General features: G+C 40.0%; 3 protein-coding genes across 3 annotated transcripts; 1 reads left to right on the top strand and 2 right to left on the bottom strand.

Moving 5' to 3' along the window:
* Positions 1 to 1393: 1393 nt before the first annotated feature.
* On the bottom strand, positions 1394 to 10478 carry sat2b (spermidine/spermine N1-acetyltransferase family member 2b). The gene is made up of 6 exons (XM_075487869.1): positions 10249 to 10478; positions 10071 to 10122; positions 4213 to 4296; positions 2018 to 2119; positions 1828 to 1868; positions 1394 to 1653 (listed from the first exon to the last, which is right to left on the bottom strand). The coding sequence occupies exons 1-6, from the start codon at positions 10309 to 10311 to the stop codon at positions 1474 to 1476; spliced, it is 522 nt and encodes a 173-aa protein (XP_075343984.1). The 5' UTR covers positions 10312 to 10478; the 3' UTR covers positions 1394 to 1473.
* A 510-nt stretch (positions 10479 to 10988) lies between these two features.
* Positions 10989 to 16427, bottom strand: taf6 (TAF6 RNA polymerase II, TATA box binding protein (TBP)-associated factor). Its single transcript, XM_075487851.1, has 15 exons — positions 16180 to 16427; positions 15044 to 15201; positions 14799 to 14885; positions 14540 to 14693; positions 14373 to 14429; positions 14163 to 14282; positions 13928 to 14049; positions 13581 to 13658; positions 13372 to 13473; positions 13094 to 13276; positions 12617 to 12691; positions 12412 to 12537; positions 12112 to 12285; positions 11711 to 11902; positions 10989 to 11535 (listed from the first exon to the last, which is right to left on the bottom strand). Exons 2-15 carry the CDS (start codon positions 15197 to 15199, stop codon positions 11251 to 11253), a joined length of 1911 nt encoding a protein of 636 aa, XP_075343966.1. The 5' UTR covers positions 15200 to 15201; positions 16180 to 16427; the 3' UTR covers positions 10989 to 11250.
* A 92-nt stretch (positions 16428 to 16519) lies between these two features.
* Positions 16520 to 20407, top strand: mrps31 (mitochondrial ribosomal protein S31). The gene is made up of 7 exons (XM_075487854.1): positions 16520 to 16810; positions 17430 to 17876; positions 18100 to 18252; positions 18369 to 18512; positions 18592 to 18668; positions 19573 to 19713; positions 19814 to 20407. Exons 1-7 carry the CDS (start codon positions 16710 to 16712, stop codon positions 20047 to 20049), a joined length of 1299 nt encoding a protein of 432 aa, XP_075343969.1. The 5' UTR covers positions 16520 to 16709; the 3' UTR covers positions 20050 to 20407.
* Positions 20408 to 21113: the final 706 nt, after the last annotated feature.

Genomic DNA, 21113 nt, shown 5'->3' with positions numbered 1-21113 from the left:
TAGCCTCTGTGGGATAAGAAGTCCAGAAAGTTCTTTAGTCTCCATAAAAATAATCAGACTTTTGGTGTTTTTGGTGACGTGTTCAGTCATCTAAACCAATCAGTGATAAATTCATTCCTAAGACGCTGCGATCTTCTAAGGCTACGGGTACACGAAAACGAAACGAGGTTTTTTTTGAAAACGGGTACGAAAATTCTTGCGACCACACGGCAACGCGCTGCTGTAAAGACTCAGGTCCAGACGAAAACGGATGAAAACGATGAAACGATGCAATACACACGCCACTGTCACGCCACACTGTGAGACAATAGAGAAGTGTTAAAATTGTCTCACAGCGTCAACGTTTGACTGACGCAAAAACGTTTTAGCTGTAACAATGGAAACGAAACGAGGCCGTTTTCAAACTTTCCCACTCTGGAACCCGTTCTCAAAAACTATTGTTTTGGGGTAGTGGGAACGCCGGCTCCGTGTGGCCGCGACAGCGAAACGATAAGAAAAAGTATCGTTTACAGTGAAAAACGTTTTCGTGTAGCCGCAGCCTAAGAAACACAGACAACTATTAACAGACTTTTTAGAGCAAATGATGTTACATAAATTGTTTGTTGGTGCCACCTTCTGGATAGTTATGGTCAGTGTTCAAATTATCCACCGGTCGGACTTTTTGCGGATCAATTAATGTCCTAGGCTAACTTTTTTCTCACGGGAGAAAGGGAAGGGCGGTCACCTGTCTTGAGTGTTTGTAAGTTCAGTGCTTTAAAGTTGAAATAATATTAGTCTGATTTGTTAGTTTCATTTAACAAATCACGGGAAACCTCTACCTTGACAGCTTAATTCCACGCGCTCGCATCTCAAACATCATTTTAACGGGCATCAAAACCCTGCATCTCAGTGCTGCCGATGTTTTGGACTATGCGCGAGCTGCCTGCGAAGATGCGAAACGCCCGCTGGTGGTACAGTCCATTGAAGGGGTGTTCCAAAACGCATTTTATTTGGTTATTCATAGTACACATTGAAAAATACTAAGTAACAAGACATTTTCAACACCTGATTGTAATAATAGATACAATTTTTTAGTACCCCCCCAAAAGTGTAATTTAGTCCCATTTGGGAGGTATCAAGTCTCAATCGGGGGGGGTCAGACCCCCCCGGTACCCCCGGAATTCGAACACTGGTTATGGTGTCACATCTTGGATGGAAATTGACAGGTCGAATCAGTGCTGCTGGTCTGTGTCTTCATCAGCATCACCGGACTCTTCAGGAGACGTTTAATGTATCATGGATGCACATTATAAGTTATGTAGAAGATACATACAACATCATTGTGAAACAGTATCCCAAACACCAAAAAAATGCATGACGCCAAGACTGGAAAACACAAAACAGTCAAAGAAAATGTTGAAATCATCAGATTTTTAATACTTACAATTAAAGTTAACATTAAATATAATAAATGTGACTGGCTTAAGAGAACTTCTAATCTTTAGGAGCTTCATTTGCTAAATTATCCAGGCTTTGCCCATCAAAGCGTATAAAGTGCCAGCCTTCGCTGACAGTGAGGTCCTGAGCTCCTTTGGCAGCATAGAAGTCTCGAGAGGGAGTGTTCCAGTTCAGCACGGACAGCTGCAGCCGGACACACTGCTTCTTTTTCCCCACCTGAGAAAACAAAACAGTCCCGTGCTTAGTCATGCTCTATATCACACAAAACTGACTCATTCAACTCTAACATTCATCACTTTCAAAATGATTAAAAGCTACTACACCACAACAACACTCATTTCAGACATTTTATAATGATAGGTGCCAAAAATGTAAGTAAAACAAACTTACCTCAGCAACTTTGCTCAGTAAACCTTTCCCAATCCCATTTCCTATTTAGGAAATTATGAAAAAAAACAAACATGTAAGTTAAATCTGGAGTAATATTTAAAAAAACATTAAGACAATATTCAAAAAAAAACTTCCTTATACAGCCTTTTTACTCCAGCCTTGTTGATATCTCGGTCTACACATACAGTACCTCTGAATTCTGGCATCACATAGAGGTCTTCCAAATACACCGACGGTCCCTTCCAGGTACTGTAGGTGTAAAAGTAAAGGCCGTACCCGACGACTGTGAACCCTATCAGGAAATGAAAGAAACCAGTTTTAAAACATTCAAGCAGAGACACCAAAACACAAAATTCACTACAGATATTATGGATTAACTACACTAGATTAACTATAACAGATTAACTACAACCCATTAAATACAACAGATTAACTACAACAGATTAATTACAACCACTTACTACAACAGATTAAGTACAACCCCTTAACTATAACAGATTAACTACAACCCATTAACTACAACAGATTAACTACAACCCCTTAACTACAACAGATTAACTACAACAGAATACCTATAACAGATTAAGTACAACAGATTAACTACAACAGCTTAACTACACCAGATTAAGTACAACAGATTAACTATAACCCCTTAACTACAAGCCATTAACTACACCAGATTAACTACAACAAATTAACTATAACAGATTAACTATAACCCATTAACTACAACAGATTAACTATAACAGATTAACTACAACCCATTAAAGACAACAGATTAACTGTAAACCATTAACTACAACAAATTAACTATAACATATTAACTACAACCCCTTAACTACAACAGATTAACTATAACAAATTAACAATAACAGATAAACTACAACAGATTACCTACAGCCCCTTAACTACAACATATTAACTACAACCCCTTAACTACAACAGATTAACTATAACCCCTTAACTAACACAGATTAACTACAACCCATTAACTACACCAGATTAACTACAACCCATTAACTACAACAAATTAACTATAACAGATTAACTACAACAGATTAACTATAAATCATTAACTACAACAAATTAACTACAACATATTAACTACAACCCCTTAACTACAACAGATTAACTACAACAGATTAACTATAACCCCTTAACTAACACAGATTAACTACAACCCATTAACTACACCAGATTAACTACAACCCATTAACTACAACAAATTAACCATAACAGATTAACTACAACCCATTAACTACAACAAATTAACTACAACAGATTAATTATAACACCTTAACTAACACTGATTAACTACAACAAATTAACTACAACAGATAAACTACAACAGATAAACTATAACAGATTAACTACAACAGATTAACTACAACCCCTTAACTACAACCCCTTAACTACAACTGATTAATTACAACAGATTAACTACAACAGATTAACTACAACCCCTTAACTACAACAGATTAACTACAACCCCTTAACTATAACAGATTAACTACAACAGATTAACTATAACAGATAAACTACAACCCCTTAACTACAACAGATTAATTACAACAGATTAACTATAACAGATTAACTACAACCCCTTAACTACAACAGATTAACTACAACAGATTAATTACAACCCCTTAACTACAACAGATTAACTACAACCCTTTAACTACAACAGATTAACTACAACCCTTTAACTACAGCCCCAAATCAAAAAAAGTTTGGACTCTGTGTAACGTATCAATAAAAACAGAATGCAATGATTTAAAGTTTCTACAAACAAATATTTTATTCACAACAAAACATTGAAAACAGATTAAATATTGGAAGTGAGACCTGAATGTTGTCCCATCTTTATCTAGGACTCTAGCTGCTCAACAGCCCTGGGTCTTCGTCGTCATAGTTTGTGTTTCATGATGTAAGAACCTCGATTCTTTTTACTCTTTCACACAGAGATGTTCTGAAATTGTAGACGCAGCTTTTTTTGCAGACTGCAGAACCTCTGCCTCTCTAAGGTGCTCTTTTAATGCCCAATCGTGTTACTGACCTGTTGTAAATAACCTGAATCAGTTGCAATATGTTCCTCCTGGTGTTTCTTTTCCAGTCTTTTGTTGCCCCCGTCCTAAAGATGCATTTCTGCCAAAGATTTCCAGATTAACTTCCTTTTCTTCCCCATTAAATAGTAAAAAGTCTCATTTTCAACATTTCCACATGTTCTATTGTGTATAAAATGTTGATTTATAAGATTAGTCAATCATTGCATTGGTTTTACTTACATTTCAAACAGTTTCCCAACTTTCTGGGGACTTGAGTTGTAGCTTGTATTATCAAAAATAAGAAAGACAACAACCAAAAAGGTCTTGATCCACCATTTACCTCCTTTTGATTTATGCTCCTCAGGAACTTCTGCAACGAGGCATTCAAAGAAGGGATTCTGGCTGAAACCGTCCCGCTCCAGTTCTTCAGTAAAAACAAATAGAAACTGACTAAATAAACTTTTTTAATCAGTGATTAGCAGACATCAGCACCTGCTTGAACACACATCAGAAGCATCAAGTGTGACAACATCAATAAATCCATTTTTACAAGGTTTTCTGCTAAGAGCAGCAGATAAAATATTCTTGTTTCTGGAAATTAGTGCATTAGACTCACAACCGTTTTAACTCCAGTGTTTACGGAGGTTGGTCAGAAAACATCCTTATCGCTATGACAACAGTTCAACCTTATAATAACAAACTATGTTATGTTACAATATAGAACCTGGGTGTGGTTTCCTGAACATGACAGTAGGTTCACTCTCATCAGATGGAAAGAATTCAAGCAACTTGGGTTTGCTTTTTTCAATATTTTAAGGTGATCAGCATTTCATTTCATCATTTCATGCATAAATAATGCAGGCAACTTTGTCTGTATGTCAGCTGTGGAACTTGATTAACGGCTGGAATTAATTTATTAGTCTCCTTTATTTGTAAGTGCAGTACACAGACAGTGGAGAATAAATCTAAATGGTCCGTATTTTTTCAGCACTTTTTTGCCCCATCTCAGATCTATAAAGTCCCTTTTTTTTCACACAAAGACTCACGCAGCACTCTTCATCATATATATTTGCACTCGCAGTGGTTTTGAATCTACAACCACACACTTATGAGAATAACAGGGGGCACCGTGAGTTTCAGTGTTTTGCTCCATGAAACTTTAACATGTGGAGGGGCTGGGGGTCGAACCATAAACTGTCCAAATAAGGATTACTGAGGCGTGGGTGCCCCAGATTAGTTCCGTGTGTCCGTTGTTATCATCATTACCTGTATTTTAAATGATGAAAAGAATAAAATCTGTCAGTAGGGTTACATGGCACTGAAAGGATCCGATTATTGGCTAAATTACAGTAAGACTAAGTTGCTCCTTATTTGAGAAAGGGTAATTATCCTTGAACATATGGCGTGAATGAATGGGATCAGAGGCACAAAGCATGTCTATCTTATGATAGGTGGCGCTGTACCCATTCCAACTATTGCTAATAGAGCCACTTCTGGTTGACCGCTTCACCACCAAAAACAACAACAAACTCAGGCATTGGAGAAAGATGGCAAGATGAAGCTACGTCCCTCTACATTTGGTCTGTGATGAGCTGCTTGTTGCACAAACGTGATTCACAACGGAGCATTCTCCATCGCGTTGTTTGTTTCTTTCTGACGGCGACAACAACAGTAATATCGTCTCTAGTGGTGCAACGGATCATCATTGATCCGTGATCCATTCGGATCAATTATTTCGGTTCGGCACACACATGATCCGCGGATTGATTTATAAAAAAAAAAATTGTGCGCATGTTCAGTCCTCACACAGCCGTTACCATTCATGCTAGTTCCAGGGACAGAGCTACTTTCCACGCTCTGGGTAAAAGTCTGCAACAGTTCCCTCTTCAATAAGCAAACAGTCCTATGGCTTGTTTGTGATTTATTGTACTCAGCGTACAACATGTAGAACAGTGGGCATGGAAAATAAAAGTAGGCTAGACTTCGGTGACTACTGTAACGATAACTGCTGCCTCTAGTGCTACGTCTGTTTCCATATACTCACGCTGCCAAAAAAAACCTGTCGCCTAGGTTACCACACAGACATAACACGTAGCTGACATAGCGATAGCTAACATAGCGATAGCTAACATAAAGAAAACTCCTAACCTGCAACACAGCGTGGTCATGGCGAGCGGAGGAACAGAAGAGCTCCACGCCCCACGTCATTTACGTCCCCTGTTTGGGAGCATTTTGGGAGCACTTCCCTGTCAAATTTAATGAAGAAGGAAAGAGGTTGGTGGATAAAACCGTGACGGTGTGTAGGCACTGTGGCACAAGAAAGCCACACAACAGTGGAAACAAATCGAGCATGGCCACGCATTTTGCATTTAATAATTTAAAAGTATTAATAAACAAAAAGACAAAACATGTTTCTTTGTCTTTTTATTTTTTTATTTTTATTTTTTTTGCTGATCCGAAAAATGATCCGTTCCGGGTCACGACCCCGGGAAAAAAATCTCGAGCATGCGCAGAACGCAAAGTCTAATTCACCGTCTACATGCACATTTAGTGTAACCTGACTCACGTCATCTGGCTGCGTTCACCAACTACACGCGGGGGCGTTCCCTTTCCTCACACAACCAGAGGGCGGGAGTCAGGTAACATTAGTGTGCCTTTCAACCGAATTATCTCGGGGTCTAAATCCGATCCAATTTCGTGTACGATCAAGGTCTCTACGTGAACTTAATAACTCAGTCTTATTGTAATTTAGTCAATTATTATCCAATTATCCTTTCAGTGCCATGTAACCCCACTGAGTGTCTTTAAGAATATGAGCATTCACATCACTTTGGACCTGGATCTGTGCAGAATTTATCTAACAGAAAGATTTTTGGCATTTCTGCAAGCAACAGAGGGTTCGAGCCAGTAAAAGCAAGCTGATGGCTGATGAGTGCGTACGTGTCACTATCTACTCATGTATCTATCTCATGCATCGCTTTTGAGACAGAAACCTGGCATTCAAACAACTATTAGGAGACTGATTGACTTGAGTGCAATTCAAACTGAAACTTAACTTCAGAAGCAATAAATACAAAAAGTAGAAACTCCTGTCACTCAGCCTGCAAATATAAACACATTTCTCGAAGCTCATTTAAGGTCTCATTGTGCAGTATCCACACATCAAAAGCAAAGAAGTGAATGTATGCTACCTGACGCACACATGAAGCTCATTGTGTGGCTCCTGAACACTTGTTCCTTGGTTATTTTTCCATTCAAGCTGTCCTGCAGCAGTGAATGCAACATGTGCTCACTGCATCAGACTGGCTGATTCATGCCTTACAAAAACTATGGCTACAGTCCTCCCTCAGATAGAATTTTCTAAAGGAGACTTTGAGGAGCAGACACGGGTCATTTACACATTCAGGCTTCTCAAGTTTAGATAAATTCATCCTCTTTTTGACTCATAATGGTGATATGACGCATAATGACTGTTGACTAATGATGATACTGAGCGGAAACTATTACTTTCTTTGATGTGTTCAGAGACTCTTTTGTTGCAGGATGTGGATATTCTAAATCTGATGTTGACCATGTCATTAGTTTGCACTGTTAACATCGTCAGGGTGAAACAGATTCAGCCTATGACTAAAACCAGGCAAGAAAAAAGACGGACTTTGGTGAGTTCTTCCTTTTAGCAGCTGCAGCTTCACATCTAATGAGTGTTTGTGCAGCGTTCTCTGTGTACTGCAAGGTTTGGCTGTTTGGTGATGAGACAGCACTGATTAAATACGGAGGGAAATTTGAGTTGACTTCTGTCTTTCGGCACTGAAAGTTTCATTTGGAATAGTTTTCATTCGCAGAGCTTGTCCCAATACTTTTTCACAATGTGCATCTCATGTGAGTGATATGAAAGAAAAATAAACATATGAGCACCTCTCACATTTAACCTCCACAATGTGGCTTCAGTTCAACACCTCAGCCTCTGCTTTGCCAGGCTCCCTGGTCTCCACGGATCTGCACCCTTTCCTCATAAAGTCTGTTAAAGAAATGAAGGTCCTTGGTCCAAACTTGCAGAGCAATCACCAACACTACAGGTGCTGGTCAACGAATTAGAATAATTTGAAATAGTGCAATCAATAAATTCTTTGAATGCATTTTTCGTGCAGAAAGCAAATCAGGTGTTCACCGCACCTGTCCTACTCGTTAGACTAATCACAGAACTCGTTACCTGTAAAAAATTTGCTCAGCTGGTCTTTCCAAAAGGCCCATTTAGGCCATTTAACTGTGACACTGTTGTTTTATTGAATTAGAATAATGGAGAAACCGTTTCATTGAATTAGAATAATTTTTATTATAATTAGAATCATCACTTTCTCAGTATTTTGTGGCTGCCCCCTTGGCTTGTATGACTGCCTGAAGTCTCCGCGGCATCGATTTGACCAGCTTGTCGCAAGTTTCCGCACTCACAGCTTCCCAGGCAGTGGCGATGTTCTGCTTCAGTTGGTCCAGCGTAGTAGGCTTTCTGTCGCGAATTTTCCGCTTGACGATGGCCCAAAGGTTTTCAATGACATTGAGGTCAGGCGAGTTGGCCGGCCATGCCAAAACTTCAAGCTGTTTTTTAGTGAACCAATCTTTGGTCGACTTTGCCGCATGAGCCGGTGCAAGATGCTGTTGAAATATGAAGTCTTCTTCGCCGAACTGTTCCTCAACAGTCGGAATCAGGAACGTTTCCAGAACATCTTGATATACGCTGGACCAACTGAAGCAGAACATCGCCACTGCCTGGGAAGCTGTGAGTGCGGAAACTTGCGACAAGCTGGTCAAATCGATGCCGCAGAGACTTCAGGCAGTCATACAAGCCAAGGGGGCAGCCACAAAATACTGAGAAAGTGATGATTCTAATTATAATAAAAATTATTCTAATTCAATGAAACGGTTTCTCCATTATTCTAATTCAATAAAACAACAGTGTCACAGTTAAATGGCCTAAATGGGCCTTTTGGAAAGACCAGCTGAGCAAATTTTTTACAGGTAACGAGTTCTGTGATTAGTCTAACGAGTAGGACAGGTGCGGTGAACACCTGATTTGCTTTCTGCACGAAAAATGCATTCAAAGAATTTATTGATTGCACTATTTCAAATTATTCTAATTCGTTGACCAGCACCTGTAGATGCCGGTCAGCTTATCAGGCTGGCTGTACTGCACTCGGTGTATAATTACCCATGTTTGGTTGCAGTGTCCGTAATATCTAATCTCAGGGTGTACATTACATTTTACATTCGCTGTCAAAGACATGGCTGAAATACCAGAGCAGGAGCTATTAAAGGGATAGTTCGCCTCTTTTGACATGAAGCTGTATGACATCCCATACTAGCAATATCATTTATGAACATCTTCTTACCCCCTGCTGCATCCTGTGAGCCGAGTTCCAGCCTCGTTTTGGCGTTGACGAAGGTAGTCCGGCTAGTTGGCTGGGGTTTAAAAAATAAAGCGTTTTGCTTCTCAAAACAATATGCGTTCAAAAGAGTAATACATTTGCATCACAAAATCGTTCTCCAGGAAAAAGTCAGACCTCACAATCGCTTGGCTCTATTTTCTCTTAGAAGCAAAATGTTTTATTTTTGTGGCCCCAGCCAACTAGCCGGACTAGTGTACCTTCGTCAACGCCAAAACGAGGCTGGAACTCGGCTCACAGGACGCAGCAGGGGGTAAGTCAAATTTAATAAATGATGTTGCTAATATGGGATGTCATGCAGCTTCATGTCAAAAGAGGTGAACTATCCCTTTAAAGAGTTGGAAAAACACGTTTCAATGGGAAAGCATTTCTAAATTCTTTATATTTGTCACTCTGTTATGGCTTCAGTGGACACTAAACATGGACCTAACACCTTGTGATTGTTATTAGTCTTGTGTGAGTTTCTCTTGCTCAGAAAGAGAAGCTTTAACAGTGTTTTACAGAAGCCATTTTGGCATGCTGTATCAGGTGCATTCCAGAGCATTCATGATGGGGACATCTAGTGAGTCATTGGTGGAACTGATACATAATCCATTTTGTTAAGTTCAACTGGTCAAAGTGTCTGTAAAATGTCCATAAAACAAATCTACGTAAAGTGTACATCTTAGCTTTTAAACTGAAGATCTTCTAGTGGTCTGCCTTGATTTCCCTTTTAGGGTTAATAAAGTTTTATTCGAACATGTATTTTTAGATGAATTACCTTCGTGGGATATCTTCACTTGGTCCGGCATTTTTTCATAAACCGCCAGCTCCTGCAAATGGTTTGATATAATCAGTTATCAGGTAAAGAGACGTGAAAAACCTGCACATAATATTTGATATCACGTTTAGCGTTTGGAGCATTTTTGGAGCTTTGCAACCAGTCGGCACCGACTCACCATGATCATCCTCGATATGTCTTTGCAGTCTTCTTTCGTTGCGGCTCGTATTCTGAAATCCATGTTTAAAGAAGCAGAAAAACTGGTTACTCCAATGTTTGGCGGTCAAGTCCACGCTTCCCTCTTGAGTCCCGAAGGAAAAGAGATCCTCAGAACACAGGAAACGGAATCCATGTCGTTTCCCTTCAAAATAATAACGTAAGATGCGACTGAGAGGGGCAGAAAGTGCGGCTCCACCAGCTGTTTCAAAAACCAGTTCCCATCTGCGCGCTTTTAAACCTGAATACACAACAGCGTGACTTGGTAGTGGGAGAGTCTAGGTGCTGGGCTTCATCATGAAGCTCAGAATAGGACATGGAACTGTTGAGCTGTTACTAAAGAAAGGGAAAACCGTCTCCCAAAAAGTCTCCAGCAAGCAGGAAAGTAGAAGCTTTTCTTGATCCTGAAAGCGTTCTGCAGGTTATCCATATGAACTAATCCTTTGAATGCAGGTTTAAGGCTGCAGCATGACCCATAACGCCCCTGACTGGGAATAACACCATCCTCCAAACTTAAACGCTGTGGCAACGTCACTGCAAACAGCAAAAATCTAACTCATTCCAAAGGTTAATTCTACTAAATATGTTTCACCTACATTACACTGAATCTATTGAGAGGGTATAAAGGTTTGTTAGTGCCAAACTAAAAGTAATAATCCTTTTAAATATCACAGAAGTACCCCAAAGCACACATAGATAGGGTTTCAATACAAAATCAGATTTATTTCAGGGTAAAAAAAGAACATGAAATCAGTTAGAATATAGGCTGAAACACAGAAGATCTCACAGATTGATCGGGTTTCATTGGACTTTAAGATATTTACAAAGTCTGGTCACAAATGCTCTTTATTAGTCAAGAGTTCACATATTCCTCTTCATACTACTCCAGAGTTTACTCTTTAGGTTCAGTCCAGACAAATCTCCTTGTGTGTACCGCTGCTCCGACACGACAAGAATCTTCACTTCAGTGTGGCGACTGTGTGCTCGCTCCGGGAGACTCGGAGCGCTCCAGCTTCATCCCTGCGTCCAGTGGAGTTGAGGAAATGGAGGTCGGTAGCACAGAGCTCTTAGTCTCCAAAGAGGAGGAGGCGGACGAGGGTAAAGATACAACTATGTACTTCTGCAGAGGCCGTGGGGCAGTCAGTCCAGGACCGCCGCCAGATTCCAGCTTTACCAAGGGCTGCAATGTTGAAGCTGCACTGGAAACGGTGCTGGTTACTGATGACTGGGAAGAGCTAAGAGTGATTACCTAAAGCAAACACCAAAACATGCAAGTTAATACACTCAGTGGTAGTTCCATTAGGGTAAATACATGAGAAGTGAAGGCTCACACCTTCATACTTTATTTATAAATTAAACATTTCTGTTCTGTTTATTTTAATTTCATTGTGATGAATGTAAAAAGTAAAAAAAAAAAAAAGCACCTGCTGAGTGGAGGCGGATCCTGCACTGGTTCCCATCACAATGTACTTTGTTGCTGGAGGAGACGGCTGTGATGGGGTACCGGGCCTCGGGGACATGAGGGTGAGGGAGCTGGGCACCTTAATGATGCTGGGAGTGCGAGGCCCTCCCGACCCACTTAACCCACTTTGTGAGACAGAGAGGGTGGGACGAGGCTGCAGGAAGTGTCATCGTCCATTATTAAACAGCTGAATGCAGCTTTTCTTTCACCTGCTACTCTGAAACGCTTTACATCAACACGTCGCTGTACGTTTGATGCCTGATTGATGCTTTATGATTTACCATTTTCTTATTAAAGCTAACGTATTATAACACATTAATGTCTACTGAAAGAATACATATTTCTATCAAGTATGAAGTGTACCTGAGTGATTGTTAATGTGGTTCTGTTGACTTGCTGAGCTTGCAATGCTGCTTGAGTTCTGGCCTTTATTACGTGGGAGCACAGCATGGGTCCCAGGTAGCCATAGTCTGTCCGGTACTGCTCCATGTTGTCAGGCTGGGGTCGTATCTTGGCAATAACACTGGCACAATGTTTCTTTGGAAAGGTAATAAACTGGTTAGTACAACTTTAAAAGCAGTTGTCTGACGACTTTTGACCACTTTAGTTTGACAAATATATCTACCTAAGCTCGCAAAATAGTGACAGAACTTAATTTATTACCAGTAACAGGCTTTGAACATGTTCAGCTCCTATCTTATCAATATTGGAGACCACAGGTCCTTCCATCACTGCGTTGATGCGAGCCCCCTCTATAGTAAGCCGAGGAAGGATCAGCGTCTTTATCACCTACAGAGGACAAACGTAGGAGGTTAACATCACTGGCTCAGAAAGAAGGAGGAAAAAAAACTGAGACAATCTCACTCACATCAGCTCCCAGTTCAGCAAGCCCAGCTATGCAACCGTATCGCGTCGTCCACTGGGTTTTCTCATCCAGCCAACTCTGGAAAAACACATCAGTCTGGTTCAGTATGTGCAGTTTTAAACACAGGTGGAAAAGTTAGGGTTCATCTTTCTTAAATGTAGTTCATTACAGATGCATTGGATCTGGAGAAATGTAATATGTAACAAAATTAAGTTATTAAAGCCATAATTGCAGACGGAACATCTGTACTTGAATGGGGCGCCTGCTTTTTCAATGAGATTTGATTTAACGGTTTGCTTAGAAGAGGTTACAATTTATAAAAGAAGTTAGACCTGATCGATGAGCATAAAAATATCTGAATTAATAAAACACAGTAGGCCAAATTAGGTTTTTGTCACAACTCAAACACTGCATGTTTATTTGTATTGAGATAACTTCAAAAAGTTTAAGGAAACACGCTGAGCAACTGGAAAAACCCACCTTAGTAAAAGTCTTGGTAATACGTGACTGGATGTTGTTGGTTGTAGTACTAAATGTTTTACAACTCTGGGCCATTAGTCGAGCAGCAAAATCCCGTAGAGCCCAGTGGTTGTCAACATCTGGTCGTAAACAGAGCTGCTTACTCACAATACAGGTGACCACAGCTGGAATAAGCTCATGCAGCTACGAAAAAAGCAAAAACAATCAAGAGGTTTTTTTTTTAAGACTACATCCATTTAGAATCAAAACGGAGCATTTTACTACTTTTCTTTACTCACATATTTTTCCAAATAAAGGGTGGGATTATCCATGAGAGCTTTGACCATCCGCATGAGATAAATCAGCAAAGCCAAATTGTTTTGCACCACATTTACACGAACCTTTGAGGAGAGCATAAAGTCAGTACTTTCAGCTGAGAGACATTTGGGTAATTCCTGTATTAAGAGTGATGTCTCTGAAGATTAGAAGAGGTTAGAAACACGCTTACTCCTTCAGAAATAAATGTGCTGAATCTTGGAAGCATCTGATACAGTCCTGGATCAGTAGCAATACTCTGTAAAGCTTCCTGTGTGACACAAAGAATACATTTAATAAACCAAAATCACACGGCAAACAGTGTTAAAATAACTTCTTCACAACCTGGCAGAATTCTGCTCGCAGGGGTAATTTCTTTTAAGCACCAAAGCACTGCCATTTCCTTCCTTTATTGCTAATTAACTATAGGTTTATTAATAATAAAGTCACTTATTTTCAAAACAGCTATTTGGTGGGTGCAAATGCATTTTTTTTTTTTTTTTAAACACACAAAAATGCAGTAAAACAGGTAGGACTTACTGCTCTCTTTGCCTCACAGGAGCCAACACATGCTTCTGTGATTTCTTTGTAGTAAAGTTGCTGTTCTACAGAAAGCTCGTGAGTGCTGCGCGGTTTCAACCTGATCAGACCCTTCTCCTTTCCTAAATAATGAGATGGACACAAAGATGTTACCAATTACAAGTATTAATATTTAAGATGAAGGGAGTTAAGAAGAAAGCTGGATAGAGAGACTGCAGACAAATGCGACACTGACCTTTTCCATCAGGAGTTGTTGCACCCTGACCTTTGCCTTGAATCGTACCTTCCTCCTCCTGACCAGGTTTGACAACTTTGAGGGGCTCTGTGGATTCAGCCTTTTGTTGCTCTTTTGTTGCTGTAAAGTGGTAAATAAAGTTAAGCCCATTGTTCTTACTGCAGATTTGTAACTTAATATGTTATAAGAGAAAAATCAAACAGAGCTAACCTGGTGGTGGATTTTCTGGAATGGAAGGCTGCACCCCTTCAATACTTAACCAGTGGGCTACAGATTAACATACAAGGACAGTGAATCAGCATCCAAAAGAGCCACTCAAAAGAAGACCCCCCCATTAAAATGATGCAAAACAGCAAGCAGTCTGATAACTCAGGTACCTTTCAGAGAAACATCTAGTGGAACTCTGGGGAGCGGTGTGTTTATAATATCACTAAGGTCGACCTCCTTTTCCTCATAGAAATGAAGCTCTCTTCCACCACCACTTGCAAAGCGAAAAGGGATAAACTCTTGCGCCTGGAATCCATACAAGGGCTAAAAAAATAACAAAAAATAAATTAATACGAGATTTGTAACCTCATGTTAAATTCCATGCATCAAATGATAACCGTCTGTTAAAACATGCAAGTTCTCCTTTACCTCTACGTTTTTTAGTTTAAGGGCATTGTCTATGTCACTGGTGGTTAATTTACGTCTCTTCCCATGATGCATGAACTTCAAAGCATCCTGGAAAGGGAAAAAGAAAATATATCAAGCAACATTCACAGATAAATGCATATGGATTACATATAAAACAGAAAGAAATTCACAAAATGCTTGTCAGGGTAATCTGAAATCACAAAAACAAAACAAGAAAGGTTCAGCTTCAGCGGTCATTGATTTACCTGTGCAATTTCTTTTATTCTGTAGCTGACCTCCTCACTCAAGGCTGCGCAGCTCTCCTCCTGTAACTGCCCGACTCCCATCGACTCTGCCACGGCCTTCATCGACTCAGTGGGCAGGACGACCGAACACTGCTTCTGCCGACGTTCCTCTGCCATGGCTGGCGAGGTAAAGCATGCAGGCATGACATTAAAAAATATTAGTCAAAAATGTGGAACAGCTTTCTATCTGCCTAGTGAACAGCACAGCCTATTTGTGCCTGAACTTAGGGAGGTGCATCACATCACAGGCAGATATACACAGTTTTCATTCCTGGAAGAAACCCAGCCCACAGAAGAGAGGTGTTTCAAAGTAGAGCTGCACTGTCAGATATCTTGTCAAGTGCTTTCAGAGAAGTATGAGAGAAATGTCAGAAAAGCACATGTATTGCTGCTAGACTTGTAGTAACAGCTTCGTGCAGTCAGAGAATTTTAACAAAACCCATGAGGCACTGAGGTTCATGAAAACCCAAAAGCATCAGAATAGCAAAAACCACAAGGCCAAAGAAATGCAGTATATCTTTAAAAACAATCATAATCGGTGTCTCTGGAGCTCGTTTTTTACAATGCAATTATATTTGTGGCAGAAGCTGGTCATTCAATTAGGCAAAAGTGTCCAAATGAGCAAAGTCTTATTCACATAAACGGAAAGCAGGTATGTGTAAAAATATTCAAGCTAATTATCAACTTAAAGAGGACATTTTCATCTGTATTGAATACAATATACAAAAAAAAAAAAACATAGGTGGCACAAAACACATTTAAATCCCTTTAATATCACATTGTTAAATAGAGTATCAACAAAAAGACATCAATAAATTCGGATTAATGGTTACTTAAAAAAATACTACTAATGTGTAAACAAACACACTGTACTCCACAGAGAGCGGGTTAATCACTCTGACGGAACAAGCTACTTGCAACACACAAGCTCTCACACAACATTTATTCATTCAAAGCGACAACCTCACTACAAAACGAAAGAATGCTCTCATTTTAACTTATCTATTGCCTGTATATCTCTTTAATATTAATTATCTGGTCAATTTGATGCATTTTAGCTTCCATGCTAATAACTTAGCTTCCGTAGACGTTTTTACCTGTGTGAAGTTGTCCCCTCCCTTCAGGGTTTATGCAGGAATTAAAACAAATGCGCACTATCAATGTTTACGCCAACAATGCTTTTCCAAAGCTACTTCCTCTCTGTTTATATCCATATCTTGACTTAAATAACTAACTTGTCCAGGACTGCAGCTAAGATATCCGTTCGTGAATTAAGGCTTATGCCCCTGTCGCCATTTTGAGTACCGTGCCGATTGTGATATCGCGAGACTATAATTACGAACATGAGAAATAGAGCAACCGTTTTTTTTTTTTAAATTGAAAACAGTTGAAACACGTAAAGGGCATGCGTTTTTCATTTCTGATTGAAGAGTTCCACAATTACATAGTTTCACTTCTAAACTATAATAAAATTCAGTTCTTCCGAAAGGACCATCACTAAAGATTTTACACAAGAATCCGATCCCTGGCCGGAACTATCGTTATCCTGAAGTTTATCGGGGTGACCTTATGTTGTAACAACGGAGGAGAACGTCAGGAACGTGGAAGGACATTGCAAGAAGTAAACATGTACCGATTTTTATCCCGGACTGTGTGTGCAGTACGAAACTCTCCAGTTTGTGTCTACGACTCGTGTGCGTTACCAGCTAAATGTGACAAGGTTTTCAGGTGAGATGAAGCTAGTAGTGTCAACTGGGACTGAACGACTTACACATGATAAAACATATCCACTAATGACCCTCGGAAATGACTGCAAGGTCGGTTAGTGGTGTGTCAGTGTTAAAGAAAACGTTGACATCATTTATTTAAAAAGAGTTAGAGCTTTGCTTACTTTGTACGAGCACAAATAAAAGGAATTGCAGTTAGCTTTTAGCTTACTTAACCTACGCTGGTGGGGTGGGGCATTTTCATTGACTTTCTTTCTGACCATCATTCCCATGGCAACGTGTATATGAAGTTGGAGAATATACTATAGAAATAACTCCTTATCCGTATCACTGAATTATATTTAGAGAAATGCATCATTCTTTTATTTTTCATTATTTATTTGTTCGCCCAATATTCCAAGTTCATGCTGTCAGATGTTGGCACTTAAATCGTTAACAGTGAAGTTGAAATGCAACTGTATCATCTGTGCTATATATTCCTATTGAACAGTGTTGGTTTCCCCTAATAATATCCACTGTGTTCGATCATTGGATATCATGATGTTATAATAATTTAAAGTTATGTGGTCACTTCCAATTAAGCCCCCTTTGATGATTCCATCTGTTTTCTCCTAACACAGGTCAGTAAATGGAGGTGAAGTAAAAGCTTTCAGTACAAACACAGTCAGACTTTGTGAAAATAAAGACAATGTCATCCCCGCTAATCAAGATCAAACAACAAATGCAGATACCGAGGGTGGCCAAACGAAGTCGGCCGAACAAAAGGAAGAGTCAGTGGTGTTAAAGGCAGATGATGGAGGCGCCACACAGCAACAGCGTGATGTCACAGCTGAGCAGGTTGTGGCAAAGCCGGCACAAGTCAAGACTGGCGCAGCTAAGAGTGGGAAGGAGAATCTCTTGGACCTTCTTGGAGCAATGAAAGTGGAAGTCACTAGTAAACGGAAGTTAAAAAACCTGAAAACAAAGCAAAGTCTAGAGTCGGCTATGCAATACAAGCCTAAGCCCGCAGTTATGGAGAGCACCATCAGTATGTTTCAGAAGGCGACAGAGGAGGCTTCATCACAGAGGTAAGAGAACTAGTAAAAGTGGTTGAAACAGGTTGTGTTGTCATAATATATTCCCTTTTCCTTTGATTGGCCTTAGCATTGCAGTTTTCCTCAGCATGATGTTATGATTACACAACCATTGGTGCAACAGATTCTGCTTCAGATTACTTCAGATAATTTCTGGTAGCTTACCGCTAGTGTTAGGAGGGAATCTGAAGTCCTTGTGTCTGGATTGGATTTTTAGTGAAACTTTGGATCCCGATTTGGCAGCAGCAGCATCGGCCGCTGCCTCCACTCTTCCTAACAGTAGCCAGGCTGAATCTGAGCTGCTCAGGCAGCTGAGGCAGCGTAAAACCCTCACCGAGGCTCAGAAAAAAGGCGACATGAACAACCTTGGGTATGTTTCCTACACGTCTGCATGTTATTGGCATTACTATCGGAAAGAGATAACAACATTTTCCCTGCTTTAGTAATTTATTTGATGGAAATTAAAAGCAAACAATATTCCCTCAGAGTAATGATTGCTGACATGAAAGTAGGGAAGAATCCCAGCCGGCAGAATGCGTGGCCAGCCAATCAGATCCGGTTTGACGATGACGGCCAGGGATACACACACGACAGAGGAATCACCGGTGAGCTGGCCGGTGTCCGGAGAAGGTAAAACCTTTTATTTTTATCTTCAGTTGGATATTTTTTTCGAGAAGGAGCATGTGTTTAATGTGTGTGTCATTTTTAGGAGGAATTTGTTCCCAACGAAAAGACTTAACATCTTCTCCCCCTCCACTGATGAAGAAGGAGTTGAATCAGCACTTGGTAATAAGAATTTACCCAAGACCTTAAAGTCCAAGGATAAGTCCTACTTTAGACCCATCTTAGAGCTTTAAAGGGATAGCTCGCCTCTTTTGACATGAAGCTTTATGACATCCCATATTAGCAATATCATTTATAAAATTTTACTTACCCCCCGATGCGTCCTGTGAGCCGAGTTCCGGCCTCGTTTTGGCGTTGACAAAAGTAGTCCGGCTAGTTGAATGGGGCCACAAAAATAAAGCGTTTTGCTTCTCAAAACATAATGCATTCAAAAGAGTAATACATTTGCATCACAAAGTCGTCGTACAGGAAAAAGTCAGACCTCACAATTGCTTGGCGCTATTTTCTCTCCCTTCGTATCACTGCGTGCTGTGTAGACCAAAGTGCAGACCGAGCAGTCCCCTGCTTCCAAGCAGTAAACACCGTAACAGAGAACGATTTTGTGATATGTATTACTCTTTTGAACGCATATTGTTTTGAGAAGAAAAACGCTTTATTTTTTAAGCCCCAGCCAACTAGCCGGACTACCTTCGTCAACGCCAAAACGAGGCTGGAACTCAGCTCACAGGACGCAGCAGGGGGTAAGAAAATGTTCATAAATTATATTGCTAGTATGGGATGTCATACAGCTTCATGTCAAAAGAGGCGAACTATCCCTTTAAAGTCCAAGGATAAGTCCTACTTTAGACCCATCTTAGAGCTTTAAGAGGTCTTCCTCCTCATCCCATTCATGCTTCTAGTATATAAGTTTATTTGCCTTCTAAAATGTGGCCACTCTTACTCAAAATGTTTAACTCTGCTGCTGTAACAGAAGCCTGACATAGAGAAAAACTCATGTCAGTTTGCAGAATCTAGTGGTTTTGACTTTATTGCGATAGTCCTTCTTACACTGGTGTCATGTTTTCAGCCAAGCCAACTCTATGGGATGTGGATTTTGCAAATGAGCTGTCTCTGTCAACCAACCAAATGCCTCGTAACGGTTTTGATGAAATGATCCAGTGGACTAAAGAGGGGAAACTGTGGCACTATCCAATCAACAATGAAATTGGTGAGTGATTAATAGTGTATTTGAGCTTTATTAGATAAAGAAATGGAAATAAAAGTGTGGCTGAAGGACCTGCTGACAGTATTTTCTTGCTCTATGTTAGGCCTTGAGGAGGAAGCCAGTGTTCCCTTCCATGAGCATATCTTCTTAGAGAAACACTTGGAGGAGGGTTTCCCAAGTCAGGGACCGGTGCGTCACTTCATGGAGCTTGTGGTGGCCGGCCTGTCCAGAAACCCCTACTTGACTGTGCAGCAGAAGAAGGAGCATATTTTCTGGTTCAGAGACTACTTCCATAAAAAAGAGGATGTCCTCAATGAAGCTGATGTTTTCCTCAACTAAACTCAAGACGGTTAAAAGTGTTTCTTGTATTTGGTGGATGTGGACAAATAAAACCAGGCCGGTTTTTCACAGCGAGGCTTTACAGCTGTGGTCATCCTTGTACACACAGATTTCCAGGTTCTAATAGAAATCTGCCTTAGATTTCTTCCTAGAGGCCTGCACAGTAAAATCAAATTTCCATTGTTGAACCAGTGATTGATAACTTGTACACTTGTTACTAGGATAGGGGGGAGAAATGTCCAGAAAGTGAACTGTTGCTGTACACCATCATGAAATCAAATCAAATTTATTTGTAGCACATTTCTTGTACAAAACAATTCAAAGTGCTTCACATAAAATAAAAGCATTGCAGCAGGGAGTGGAAGAAGCATTAAAAATACATAAAATAATATAAAGAGAAGCAAATGAAATAATTTAAATGAATTTAAAAACAAGCCACAGTCGAGATAAATTAAAAGATATCGTGCAGATTGTATGCATAGACACATGAGAAAATAAATGTTTTTAACTTGGATTTAAAAATGTCTCCATTCGGTGAAAATGTGAAATTAACAGTAAACTGTAATTTAATTTTTTTTTTTTCTTTCAATAATCCATTGCTGCTACAGGACATCATCTGACTGAAATGAGCAACTCATGGTGACACAATTGAATAGAAAAGTGTCTGAAATACTGAAGTTGTCTCCATGAGGAACTGACATCGTTCTGGTCATTTGTTACGTAGCGATCTCGACACACAGGTGGCGTTAAGTGAAGTTCACCAACTCGTGTGATTGAATAATTGGTATAAAATAATTACTTTTGTGTGCAAACAGTTGCGTAATGGGTTGCATTCAAAAACAACAGCAGCAGGCTGTGGAACTGACTGGATTATCAAACATGTTGACAGAAAAAACCAGTTGACCAAAATATTTTTTCTGTTGTAAGCGCCAAAGGTCATACAAACACCTGAGAGCATGATTAATGATGTTTCCCCAGATGTGCTGGCGGGGAAAAAAAAAAGCCTGCGTGGTTCACTGAGGGCCTCAGATCAAGTTTACAGTTGGAGCATAATTAGACCTTGA

The sequence above is a fragment of the Odontesthes bonariensis genome, chromosome 16, assembly GCF_027942865.1.
Source record: "Odontesthes bonariensis isolate fOdoBon6 chromosome 16, fOdoBon6.hap1, whole genome shotgun sequence".
Taxonomy (NCBI): domain Eukaryota; kingdom Metazoa; phylum Chordata; class Actinopteri; order Atheriniformes; family Atherinopsidae; genus Odontesthes; species Odontesthes bonariensis.
This window is presented reverse-complemented; position numbering and strand designations above follow the sequence as displayed.

Coding starts and splice junctions, on each gene's coding strand:
- sat2b (XM_075487869.1), bottom strand. CDS start 10,311: ATGGATTTCAGAATACGAGCCGCAACGAAAGAAGACTGCAAAGACATA. Junction 10,123..10,248: donor ACATATCGAGGATGATCATG/GTGAGTCGGTGC, acceptor AACCATTTGCAG/GAGCTGGCGGTTTATGAAAA. Junction 1,654..1,827: donor TACTGAGCAAAGTTGCTGAG/GTAAGTTTGTTT, acceptor TTGTTTTCTCAG/GTGGGGAAAAAGAAGCAGTG.
- taf6 (XM_075487851.1), bottom strand. CDS start 15,199: ATGGCAGAGGAACGTCGGCAGAAGCAGTGTTCGGTCGTCCTGCCCACT. Junction 14,886..15,043: donor GAATAAAAGAAATTGCACAG/GTAAATCAATGA, acceptor TTCCCTTTCCAG/GATGCTTTGAAGTTCATGCA. Junction 12,692..13,093: donor TTACCAAGACTTTTACTAAG/GTGGGTTTTTCC, acceptor GTGTTTTTCCAG/AGTTGGCTGGATGAGAAAAC.
- mrps31 (XM_075487854.1), top strand. CDS start 16,710: ATGTACCGATTTTTATCCCGGACTGTGTGTGCAGTACGAAACTCTCCA. Junction 16,811..17,429: donor AAATGTGACAAGGTTTTCAG/GTGAGATGAAGC, acceptor CTCCTAACACAG/GTCAGTAAATGGAGGTGAAG. Junction 18,669..19,572: donor AGGAGTTGAATCAGCACTTG/GTAATAAGAATT, acceptor TCATGTTTTCAG/CCAAGCCAACTCTATGGGAT.